The sequence below is a fragment of the Capronia coronata genome (assembly GCF_000585585.1).
Source record: "Capronia coronata CBS 617.96 chromosome Unknown acBCG-supercont1.2, whole genome shotgun sequence".
NCBI lineage: Eukaryota > Fungi > Ascomycota > Eurotiomycetes > Chaetothyriales > Herpotrichiellaceae > Capronia > Capronia coronata.
The window spans coordinates 2,232,683-2,244,735 of record NW_006912894.1 but is presented as its reverse complement, the minus strand read 5'-3'; the positions used below and the strand labels follow the sequence as shown (position 1 = coordinate 2,244,735).

The following is a 12,053-nucleotide window of genomic DNA, read 5'->3' as shown; positions in this document are numbered from 1 at the left end:
TACATCCACAGAACAGACCATGTCGTTCACTTTTAAACAAGGCGGTCCCAAGACGCGGCCTGACCCAGTCAAGCCTCCCTTCGAACCGACAGATACACAAACACCCATTGATTCCACACCCCTTCCGCCGGCATGGTCACAACCACACTCACGACGGTCGTCCAGCTCGTCCGCCGCCTCCTTCCACTCCGCGCACTTCCCCGCCGACGAAGAAAGCCGGATGGTGTCGTCCTCGCACGAACTCAAAGCCCAAGCGAACACGCAGTTCGCGCGACAAGACTACTCGTCCGCCATCGGCACCTACGACCGAGCATTGGCCGAGTTGCCGAACTACCTGGACTACGAGATGGCCGTGCTCCACAGCAATATCGCCGCATGTCATTTGAAGATGGAACAGTGGAAAGAGGCCGTGGAGAGCTGCGAGAAAGGGCTGGACGGGCTGGAGAGGGAATTGCCTACAAAACCTAAGGAGAAATCAAAAGAGAAATCAAAAGCAAAGAAAGATACTGGATCGAAAAGAACAACATACCAAGATGCAAGAGAGAAGAAGCAGAAAAACAAGCACCAAGGAACATTAAACTCGGACAGTGATACGGATTCGGAGACGTCATCTTCGTCGTTGAGGTCGAGGGCGAGGTTATCCGCTCATGTACCGGAACCAACACCACAAGATCAAAATCAAGACGACACGGTCGTCGAACTTCCCGCGGACGCCGACGAGACCGCCACCCTCGCCGCCCTAGAATCCCTCCAACTCTCCGATGCCCGCAAAGCCGACATCCACCGCATCCGCACGAAACTGCTGCTCCGCCGTGCGCGCGCCCGCTCGCTCATGCAGCCGCAGAACTGGTCGAACCTGTCCGCCGCGCTGGAGGACTACAAGGCCCTCTCGACCCCGCAGTATTTCAGCTCACTGCCGCCCGCGGACCAGAAGACGGTCAGACTGGCCCTGGTGACGCTGCCGCCGCGCGTGAATGAGGCCAAGGACAAGGAGGTCGGCGAGATGATGGGTAAGCTGAAGGAGTTGGGGAATGGGATTTTGAAACCGTTTGGTCTGAGTACCGAGAACTTCAAGGTCGTTCAGGGCGAGGGGGGCGGGTATAGTCTCAACTTTGACGGTGCTGCAGGGAAGAAATGAATCGAAATGAAAGACTATGAGATGAAATGAGATGAGATGAAATCCTGTCCTGTGCTATGCGATACTGCTATGTTATGCAGTCAAACGCTATGCATGCTATCCTGCCACGATCGACTACTCTACTAATGTCTTGCAAGAAAGGGGGATCTGGTCTGATTGATGCTGGCAGGCAGAGAAATATGGAACAGGCCAGAGTTTGCCACTGCAATACCTTTTATGGCGAGACCTTCAAATGGCCGTATTATATCACCACTGCACGAAAGGGTTGGGCCGAAGACGGTAGGATCTTTGATGCAAGCATGTCCTGAAGCAAGCGCGATGTGAGAGCTCCAAAACACCCTCGAGATCCTGAGAATGTTCTGCATACAGACATACAGTCGGATCTACTTGAGATGCCACCATATCTTCTTTCTCTCCTTCTCTTTCCTCCTTCCCCGGAACCCAGGAGATAAGTCTAGATTGTTCAGATTGTTTTGAATCTGTCTGGAGATTTCATCCTCCGAATCCCTTCCTGTTGTCTTCATCTTGTCTTTATCATCTTTCAACATGCAGCCAGTCCTCGAGTTTATTTCTTTGTTCGCCTTTTTCCTATTCCTGTGATTCTTTGGCCCATGGTAGTTCACTCTTCTCTTCCCTTCTCTTCCCTTCCCTTCCCTGCCCTTCTCTTCCCTTCCCTTCTTACTCTTCCTGTCTCCTACCTTATTGATATGATAGTGATGATACCTGTTCCCATATCTCCTTACACAATCTCTGGATCCAGTCTGACCTGCTCTGACCGGACATGAGATCGTATCTGAGCAAGAGGAACCGGTGAGCGAAAGAAAGTAAGAGAGGATCTTTTCATCTTTCTATGACTTTGGCCTTGGCTTTGTTCGATCCAGACAGCCAGCCAATCAATTATTCAACCAACCAACTGTCCCAAGTGTCTTCTTAGTCTTGAATCTTGATGCGAAATTTCCCCTGATCATTGATGAAAGGAGTTGTTCGCCGTGAAATGTACTGCCTTTTTCGTCGGAGTTAGAGGAAGGAAGGAAGAAGGTAGTAGGTCTGGTGTGAGTCTGTGTCTGTGTCTGCTTGTAGAAGAAGGATCTAGACAGTGAGTGAGTTGTGGTCTCGGCATGGCATCAGCAATAGGAGGACAATGTGAAGGGGGTGCTGATCAGATAGATAATAAATAGCATTACTACCGTATTAGTCCTTCTGTGCACGATATAAGGAAGAAGATAGTTTAGCTGTAACACGGTGAATTTCTGCCGCAAGAAGGATAGAGTATATAGAAGCAGTGAAAGACAAACGTTGTTGCAAGCCTGCGCACACGCAAGAGAGAAAGAAATGGGATCGGGACTCAGTCGCATGGAACGTCTTCACGCGTGTTCTGGAGTTAGTCGATCTAGATAGCAAGAGTGGGAAAAGGTCGAAAAGGATACTCCCTCAGTCAGGTCGACTTGATTCTCGTATCGCCTTCAATTTGATACAATCCGAGTCATCCAAGATGACCTCCACGCATCGATTGTGATGTTTGTGAGACGAAACAGGAAGACAGGCTATTTCAGCCACTACATTCCTTGCATGACACCCCTTGGTGATTGGTATGGGCATGACAGATAGAAAAGTCTACAAGGCCTTATACTGGGACGAAAGCAACGTGAGGAAGCAAAATGGGGTTTGATTTGATTTCATTGCCAGTTTTTTCTGTCCCAGCACTCGCATGGTCTGCTTCAGCTCAGCTTAGCTCGCTCGCTCTGCAAGGTGCATTGCACCAATCCCTCCCATGAAAACATAAGCTCCCCTCCCAACTCCCATGTCGTAACCAAAGCCCATCGCTCGTCTCATTGTCCGGCATTTCCTTGCCATATCCTGTACCGGAACTCCAAGCTGATGTCAATGATAATGTCCCAGCGCCTGACCATGCCAACCATTGCTGAAGCAGAAAAGAAAAACAACCGATCGTCAATGGGGTATCACTAATCGTAACATCGTGTCTCATGGCTCGCCTTGCCCGCCGTAGCAAAGCAGGTCGAACTTCGCGAGTGCCAGCCCGTTCTGTGCTCTGAGCTGAATTGGTGGAAATAAAGGAAGACTGGTGGCTGTGTGAGTTGTTGCCAGGGTCTTCAACCGTCAACTTCCTCGAGACCGAGCTCAACCGGCTGCAGGGTTGTTTTCGTCTTCGGTGTCGTTTGTGCCAGAGGGGGTCGAAGGGTCAAATGCCCTGGCGTTGCGCGAGGCTGCAGGCTCAGGATAGTACGGCTCGAAGACACTCAAATCCTCCTGCTCTTCTGCAGTCAGCACCCGGGAGACTCCGTCGTCGAAGCGCGCGTTTGGGTCCAGGCTTGGATCATCGTCTTCCAAGTGAGTCGGCTCAGAGCCTTGGAAGTGTGTCTGTGCCATCCCAGGGCCAGGAAATCCTTGCAGCTGTTGTGGTGGTAGAGGAATGGCAGCACCTGAACCGTTGTAGATGTGTGGCATTGACCCCAGTGGTGCAGGGGGGCCAAAGATCGCCTGCATCTCGGCTGATCCGTGGCCATAAGGAACGTTGTATGGTCGCCGCTGGCCAGGCGGCGAACCATACTGCTGTCCTTGCGCCGGAAAGCTGGGCCTCATGTTGGAGGCTGGCGCACTTGATCTTGGAATGCCCTGAGGAGGCGTGGAGAAGGAAGATCTGGCCGTGGCGTTTGCAGATCGACGGAGTTCTGACTGCGGCAGCTGTCCAGTTGGTCCCATGTTTCTGCCCATGGGTTGCGGTGTCTGCGGAGCCCCATGCTGGGGAAACGCAAACTGCTGGGCCTGCTGCTGGATTGCCTGAAGGGCCAGGTTGTTGTCTACCTGTGCCCCCGTCGCCTGCCGCTTGGCCTTCTTGTCGTCCTCCTTCTCTGCCTCTCTCCCTCGCTTCAGGGATTCGGCCTTCTTCTGATTCAGCACTCGGTTTGATGCAACTCGTTTTGAGCTGCGGAGAGGGTCATCGACCAGCTTGACCCGGAAAGGCACGTCGAAGAGGTGCTTGCAGATGGCCTTTGATTCAGCCATCGCCCCGACCAAATGGTCGAAGCGTTCTGCAAACGTCCACTCCTCCGTCTTGCCCTTAGCCTTTCCGGGCTCCCAAGCCTCCACCAAGTTCACGGCCTTTTCTGCCCGCTGAATCAAATCCCCCAACAACTCCCAGCACATGACCTCGACGAGGTGGTTGTTGTGCTCCTCCTTCACAAACTTTTCCTTCATCTTTTCTCCCTCCGTACTGGCCGACGGGACCGACTTGAATGCCTGGAACAGGACTTTGACGTGGGCGCGCTTCTGCTCCGCCGTCCGAGGGATCGTCCCATCTTGCTGCCCCGTTGGCGGCAACAGGACATCACGGTACCTGCGTGCCGTGAACTCATCTCCGAAGATTGTTGCCGAGTCAATTGCTTGACCCGACATTAACTCCGTTGACGAGGGGAGATCCTCGACGTCGAGATTGACGAAGCCAGCGACGCCTTGCCGGTCGGTTGGGATTTGTTGGGCCAGGGCGTGGATGCGCACGGCTTCGTTTCGCGCGTGCTGCTCCCTCAGGAACGCTGGGCAGCTTGCTCTGTTGTGCTGTGCTGCCATTGCTGTTGCTTGCGTTGTTTTCTTGTAGAGGAGAGAAGGAGAGAGAGAGAAAGAAGTTGCTGTCGACTTGACAGCTTTCGAAATCTTTTTGTGACGAAGCGAGGCCGGAGTGCAGGGCGAAAAATTGAAGCCCTAAATAGCCCGAGTGCAGCCAAGCGTTTGTTAATTTTATATAGTGTGCCATGTGAGGCAGTGAATGTTGCAGTGAATAGAGCAGCGCAGTGACGAGGTGCGGGAGTGCCCTCCGCACTGCTTGCACGGCGCAGGTGAATTGCGACGCAGCGAGGCAGTCGCCGCAGGCTGTATGCGCTGCATTGTCGCCTTGGGGGTCAGTTGACAACATCAACGACAACATCCTCAATCAATGGTAGTTGAGAACTCTCTTTAGAGTAGGCGACTCTTGTAGTCTGGCGGTTGACTTCGAGTTTGCTCCGATATGATGTGATTGAGTTGTGACCATGTCTTGCAGTCTCCAGAGACTCGGCTGTATGGTAGGTCATGTTTGCCCTTCTGTGGCGTCTGTTGCTGATGAGGACCAGCTTTTGCATCAATTTCACGCCTCACAATGGAGGTAGAACAGTGTGAGCTGCTTGCTGATGTGTGACGAGGTGTTGCTGCCAGGGATCTTTGACCATATGTCTGTACAATGACAGGAGAGATTGTCATGCTCGTCGACGACATCCTTGAACTTTGAGGCGGAGTCAGCAAATGATAAGAAGATGAGGTTCACACATACTGGTTGGTATCTTTTCAAGAAGCAAGGAGCTCTTCCTTTGGAGTCTGAGATAGACTCGAGGATTGGTTTTTCAAGATTTCAAGGTTTGTGGTTGTGTCGACAACAAAATGAGAGATGGCTTGGAAGTTCCAGGGCCTCGAGACTCGCTGAGAGCCTCGAGGCCTTGAAGAGAGCTCTGCTGATTGTTGTACGCTGTCGAGGTTGATGATTCTTTGATGGGCAAGAGTGATGAAGGAAAGAAGGAAGATTTGAAAGTCGAGCGTGGCTAAGAGACAGAGATTTCACAAACGCTCAGCCGACGACTAAGCAGGAATCGGAGAGGCAGGCACAAACGTCGGAGATGTGGCGCTGTTTCCCCAAACAGCAGGGAACGAGGAGAAGTTGCGTTATACAGATGGTGTTACAACAAGGCACACACCTGTCTGTATCGTTGTGTGGAAGACAGAGCATACTGGGCAAGACAATGATCACGAAACGTCGACAGATATGAAGAAGAGACAGTGACAAGGGAAAGGGGCAGAGAATCGGCAGTAACATCGGTACATCACGTCAGTTACTCCTGTCCAAGCATTCAAGGACTAGAGACTCCCCATTCAAGACCAGAAGTTCCAGAAGCAAACGCCCACGACCTCGATGAGCTTGATCGATGAGCTTGATCGGTTAACAGGCTGCCTGAAAAGGGGTGATGGGAGAGAGGCTGATTTGCTGTTCGCCTCCATGCAGACCTACGAAAAGACATGTCATCCAATACAGCACGATTCCCAGCTTTGGATATCAAGTCAACAGCCATTCCAGCCTTCACGGTGGGCGCTGTGATGGTGATGAAAATGAATACGATCCCTTGAAAGTGCTCACAGCTTCAAATCATGAGAAGACGTTGAAGTAAAGCCAATCACTGTTTGCCACGCTAATCCCAGCAGAGTATGGCGTCAATCTCCGTGTCCACTACCGATTTATTGCCTATTATGGCACAGCTTGGACTGTCTGGGGAAAACAAGACAAGCACTGCAAGCTTAGTGGAACAGCGTATAGCTTAGCTACTCAGAAAGTCAATGTTATCATTAATGCAGAGGGCTCCAAATGGCCCGATGATGGCCTATTAGGGTGACTCATAACTCTGTTTCCAACCACGAACAAAGCACCATCTAACGTCGCCAAACAATGTGACGACTGTGCAGTCTAAAATATCTACAGAGGAGATTAAACATACAATTCCAAGAGTGAGTAATGTAGATGCTAGTCCTGACAGGGATAGATTGGTCCACACGCTGCACACAACCAGTCATACGAATCGTATTACGCGAATTCGCAAGGCACTGCAATGTCGTGCCATTACAGGCAAGGAGACCGTCATACCCATACACCAACCGGTCGACTTCTACAGTTCCCAGAGCTTCAGGGTATTGTCGTGAGTCATTGCAGCAGCCTCCATGCCTTCAAAGTCGCCCTCGAAATGGCGCTGACCAGAGCATGTGGCAAGAACACCGCCCGTTTGATGCACGACTGTGCTTGAAATGGCATCTTCAACCAAAGTCAGCTTGAATCCCTCATAAAGTGGCTTTTCCTTACCATGATGCGCTTCAAATTCAAAAGTGGGAGATATTGCGCCTTCGTGCTGCTGAACGTCCTTCCACATCCTGATGCATCCATCAACTCCCCCAGCCCAAACTTCCGCGGAGTCGGGAGTATCTGACACAACCAGATCGATCCCCAGTCTCTGGTTTGTTTGCGCCATCCTACCCTCGAGCCATACCAATAGTTGACCTGTCTTCCGGATGTCATACACAAGTACGCCATTGCTCTTCCTCTCCGCGATATAGAGGTATCGACCACAAGGACTCCATAGGACCTGCGTTATTCCGTTTCCACCAATATGAGGATCGGCAACAGTACCTTTGACGGAGAACACGCCGATGCATTCGCCTTGACCTCCAGCGCCGTACAATCCGATACTTCGGCTGTATGTTCCTGCAGCCAAGATACCCGTCGAAGGCTCAACCGCCAAAGTGGAGACTATCCCGCGCATGTTCATGGCGGGATTATAATCCGAGGTGCTTCTTCTCTTTGGGCCGGTGGGAACAGCTGAAATAGGCTCCTGACCCGGCCTTGAGACATCAAATACAGAAACAAGAGAATCAGAGCCAGCAATGAAACGATCACCTTGAGGATTGAATATGAGCGAATGCGGACTGATGAAGGCTTCGGTCATTGGGTTGATCAAGGGGTAAGAGGCGCCCAACTGGCCCGTCAAGGCCGAATTCAGTCGTATTGGATGATCTCTCATTGAAGACAAGACCAATGTTGTGGATGGATCCTCCAGGCTGAAGAATGGATACCCTGCCACCGCATTGACCGGATCGCTGGCTGGGATTGTGCAATACGGAGCGAGAAGATGTGGCTCTGGTGCCTCATCTAAGAGATCAGGCGGACTGGAAGGTGTCAGTCCAGGTCTCCCAAAGAACGGCACAAATCTTACACAATGAACGTCTGGATTGAATTGTCAGCATGGCTGGCTATCAAACTCGTACCATCTGCACTCCTGGGGCATATCAGTAAACCGCGTCTTGGTCTCGAGTCATTGTCGCTTACCATTGTATACCCCGAAAGAAAGTGTCTCTCGAAGCAGCCCGAAGGTCTTGTTTATCGCCCGACAGACTGCTCCCTGGAGATGTTGATGTTCTAGCGACGCATCTCGGCTGGAACATATTGCTTGGGCTGGTCAAATTATCTCGCTTTCGGATTCCGGCATTCCACTTCGTGTCGGGGACGCGGGCATGGCGGCCAGCGACAGCGCAGCTCGCTTCTCAACCGAGCGACAAAAATCAGCGTCTTTCGATATTTAGTAGTCTCCAGACGTGCTCTCAAGGATCAGTTTACCTAAGAACGAGCAAACTTGGCTACAGAATTGAGTATAGCATGTCTAGCACTGCCTGCATATAAAACATAGTGCGCCACCGTATCCAGCGAAGCATGAGTAAACAAGACGCAATTTAGTTGAAGCGCCGTTGCGCGTCGCATCGCTGCAAAGAACATTTCCTATGCCGGTCAATCATTGAACTCCCGCGCTCTATTCTCTACGACCTGATATCGCATATAGCGAAATAGACAAGATGTCTTTCTTCGGGACGTCCACCAGCAAGCCCACGCTCAGTCTCGGGCTCAGTACAACCGCACCAGCAAACACGGGATCTTCATTGTTGTGAGTACCTCCAATGCGTTTCTGATGCACAACAACCGACTTCCTCTCGACTTCTGGCGCGCAGACAATTGACTCCGACGGGCCTGTCTGTCTGTGTAGCTCGGTGGACATACCTGCTAACTTCCTCGTGCAGCAGTCAAACCACGAACCAGCCGGCCCAATCAACCTCCACGAATACAGCGACCGGATCTTCCTCACAGCCGCAGATAGACATTACCCATTTAAGGTCTACTACCAAGTTTGACCAACTCACACCCGACCTACAGAGAGAGATTGAGAATGTCGACACAATGATCTTCAACCAGATCAGGCTTGCCTCTGAGGTATCTGATCTCATACCCACGGTGATGGCCGCTGGAGAGACTCTACCGAACAGTGTCGAGTTCGTCAGCCAGAAGCTGGAAGAGGTCGACGTAGGACTAGGCAACGATGCGGAGGCGATCGTGGCGGTGAGAGACGGAGACCTGAAGAAGGGCGAATTGGAGGCCAAATGCGTGTTTCGAGCCGTCGACCGACTCAAGATGCCGCGACAATATCAAGTCATAAGTCCCGCGCAAAATGAAAATCTGGCTGGCAGCGGGATCTACGGCGCGGCTGGCCTGAGTGGATGGTGGAACAACCCTCAGACTCTGAAGGGCAGTGTTCGAGGAACCACGGCGCAGGGCCATACCATTCAACTGCCCGGTGAAGATACTGAAGAAGTCCAAGGCCCGAAGAGCCTGACTGAATTGTTCAACACGCGAGCGGAGGAGATGGAAGAGTCGATCCAGAGTGACAAACAGCTTCTAGGCGAGATCGAGGACTTTGTCCAGGGACTCGAAGGAAAGGTCATTGTCAAAGAGCGCGAATTGAATGAACGGCTCAGCTACGGAGAGCGAAACACAACTGGCATGAGCGAGAAGGACCACCAGATCCAGCTGCTGCAATATGTTTTTGGCGAAGTCCAGAGAAGTCTCTACGATGTCGCCGACAAAGTGGGCGCTACCAGAGACGAGGTTGCACAATTGACGTTGGGGAGATGATTACGGATTCTTCCATACGAGATATGAGTCTACAAAAACAAAAGCAAACAGCATGTCGAGTCGACCTGAACGGCCATTCCAGCGCGTCGTGCTTCTTCTGGAGCGCATTTTCACCCAAGCGGGCGGCTTTGAGATCAAGCTTCTCCTTAAACATGTCAAGGAAAGACTAAGATGAAGATATTGTCGGCTATTGTTCTTGTCTCCGAGTCACAACTTGACAGCTTCACTACCATCCCATCCACCCGTCTCTGCATGACATGATGACCATGCGAATTTGGCAATGAAAACCGATCTCGTTTCAGACTTCACCACGAATCTTCCGCCAGCGACATCGTGACGTCTACTACTCGCGGAGGAAACTGGGCTTCGTCATGGCACGTTCACAGGTTGCCGAAGATCAGCCACAGAACTGTACTTCTTGCTCAGATATCCAAAGCGGGATCAGCTTCGGACAGGTCGTTTGAGGTTCTTACACCGGACGCCAACTTGGCAAGGCATAAACACTAGAATGGAGATATCCTGGCGGAAGAACGAAGGATTCGTCTGCGCTTCCATCGGTCAATATCTTTGAGCCCAGTTCCTAAATCCTGCTCAAGCCATGGCCGCACAGACCACATACGCTTCAGCTACAGTTTCACAAAGATTCTTCAAGCCAGTGATCCTCCAGCTGAAAAGGAAGTGGACTGCAAGCTCCCCCTGGCACAAGATAGCATGAGCGAGATGTCATGAAACCCAACCAAACAAAGAAAGCGGTGTCATGCATGTTCATGGGTTGAGTCGATGAATGTCTTCGTTTCTCATACTTCCTCGCATTGACACCTATCGTACATTGAGTGATATTCCTCCTTCAGTCGAGGTGATGCTGGCGCACTTATCGCAGAGCCATACAATACAGGTGATTGTGTCAGAGCTATACAATACAAAGGATACCTATGTATTGCGCTCGCTCTCAGTCGCCCATGAGCAACAATACTCAGCGCGCCTGCATCGGTTCTCCTGGTGTGATGAGTCTTCAATTGCAAACCGTAACCGTAACCGCAACCGGCAACGAGCTGTTCCATGAATGAATTCTGAATTCTCCCGAATTCCCAATCATCTCCTCAAGTTTCATGCATTCATGCCATTTTCCATTTGTTACCCTTTCAGTTTTCAGTTCTTCTTCCCAGCAACATCGCCTGTGCCGCCCTTCCCCGACCCTCCCTTAGCAGCGTCTTTCTTGGCCAGAATCGCCGCCTCTTCATCCTGCAGTTCCTTATCGATCTTCGCGCCCCGAGACGGCTCATTGCCATGCTGACGGGCCGGCAACGTGGGGTCGATTTCGTTGGCTTTCTTCTCGCCCTGGCCGGAGGAGGAGGTGTCGTTCTGTGGACCCGAGGCTGCTAGACGGTTGGCGATGCTGCGTTGGTCCTCTGCGGGAAAAATGGTGGGTTAGTAAGTAATCTCACCAAAGGCAACCAGAACCAGAACCAGAACCAAAAGAAGGGAGGGTAGATGTTGGTTCAACATCACTCAAAACTTACTTGAATCGTTCGCCAGATGAGAATGTTTCTGGCCCTCATGGTAAGGATCGGCTTTGTTCTTCTCCGAGTCGGGCGGGACGCGCTGGTCGCCTGCCTCGTAGACCTGGGAGTTTCCGACGTTGGATTGTGACATTGTTGTTTGTAGTTGTTGTTGGACTGGGTTTGGGAGTTGAGTCAGGTGGTTTTTGGGTTCCTGGGTTCCTGGGTTACTGGGTTACTGGGTTACTGGGTTTCTCAAGAAGTGATTGCTACCTGAGGTACTAGATCAAAGAGAAGTAAAATGCAAAGGGACAAGACACATTTAATATTTAATATGATGTATGAGGTAAGTATATGGCACTCTCCTCCTCCTGGGTCGTTGAGTGGGCATGACATCACCGGTCTCCAGGGGATGAAGTCATGGGTGGAAATTTCTTAATTACTACTACGATGTTAGGTACCTACATGTAGTCTATGACCTTAGTACTACTATAGTAAGCCAACCTCCACAAATCCTCATGGAGATCTAACTTCGTTGTTGTAACTTGCAGGTGGATCGTGATGGAATCCTCGCTTTACTGATGGACGGATCCTCGAGACACGCCTGTAAATGTCGACCGAGCTGCGTACGTAGCACTACACCTTTGTCACATACTGGCAGATCATACCTTACATTAAGCTAGGGACCTATTTCATATTTACTATATAGTAGTCATGCACCAGCGTGAGATTCGCTTGGTTTGTATCTGCGGCTGCCACCAGTTGTGTAACGATCGGAGGACTATATCTAGGTAAGTTGTGGGCGGTTCTCTTGTGATGCAGTCATGGCAAGGACAGAGACTGAGACAGAGGAAAAACAACATACTCTAGAAAA

General features: G+C 51.2%; 5 protein-coding genes across 5 annotated transcripts; 2 read left to right on the top strand and 3 right to left on the bottom strand.

The window, feature by feature from the left end:
- Positions 1 to 19: 19 nt before the first annotated feature.
- On the top strand, positions 20 to 1,138 carry A1O1_02471 (uncharacterized protein; the record flags this gene model as incomplete). Its single annotated transcript, XM_007723382.1, has 1 exon — positions 20 to 1,138. One exon carries the CDS (start codon positions 20 to 22, stop codon positions 1,136 to 1,138), a length of 1,119 nt encoding a protein of 372 aa, XP_007721572.1.
- Positions 1,139 to 3,277: 2,139 nt separating this feature from the next.
- On the bottom strand, positions 3,278 to 4,723 carry A1O1_02470 (uncharacterized protein; the record flags this gene model as incomplete). Its single annotated transcript, XM_007723381.1, has 1 exon — positions 3,278 to 4,723. One exon carries the CDS (start codon positions 4,721 to 4,723, stop codon positions 3,278 to 3,280), a length of 1,446 nt encoding a protein of 481 aa, XP_007721571.1.
- A 2,114-nt stretch (positions 4,724 to 6,837) lies between these two features.
- Positions 6,838 to 8,164, bottom strand: A1O1_02469 (uncharacterized protein; the record flags this gene model as incomplete). The annotated part of the gene is made up of 4 exons (XM_007723380.1): positions 6,838 to 6,980; positions 7,029 to 7,888; positions 7,936 to 7,998; positions 8,049 to 8,164. The coding sequence occupies 4 exons, from the start codon at positions 8,162 to 8,164 to the stop codon at positions 6,838 to 6,840; spliced, it is 1,182 nt and encodes a 393-aa protein (XP_007721570.1).
- A 405-nt stretch (positions 8,165 to 8,569) lies between these two features.
- On the top strand, positions 8,570 to 9,680 carry A1O1_02468 (uncharacterized protein; the record flags this gene model as incomplete). The annotated part of the gene is made up of 2 exons (XM_007723379.1): positions 8,570 to 8,658; positions 8,792 to 9,680. 2 exons carry the CDS (start codon positions 8,570 to 8,572, stop codon positions 9,678 to 9,680), a joined length of 978 nt encoding a protein of 325 aa, XP_007721569.1.
- A 1,149-nt stretch (positions 9,681 to 10,829) lies between these two features.
- On the bottom strand, positions 10,830 to 11,333 carry A1O1_02467 (uncharacterized protein; the record flags this gene model as incomplete). The annotated part of the gene is made up of 2 exons (XM_007723378.1): positions 10,830 to 11,089; positions 11,201 to 11,333. The coding sequence occupies 2 exons, from the start codon at positions 11,331 to 11,333 to the stop codon at positions 10,830 to 10,832; spliced, it is 393 nt and encodes a 130-aa protein (XP_007721568.1).
- Positions 11,334 to 12,053: the final 720 nt, after the last annotated feature.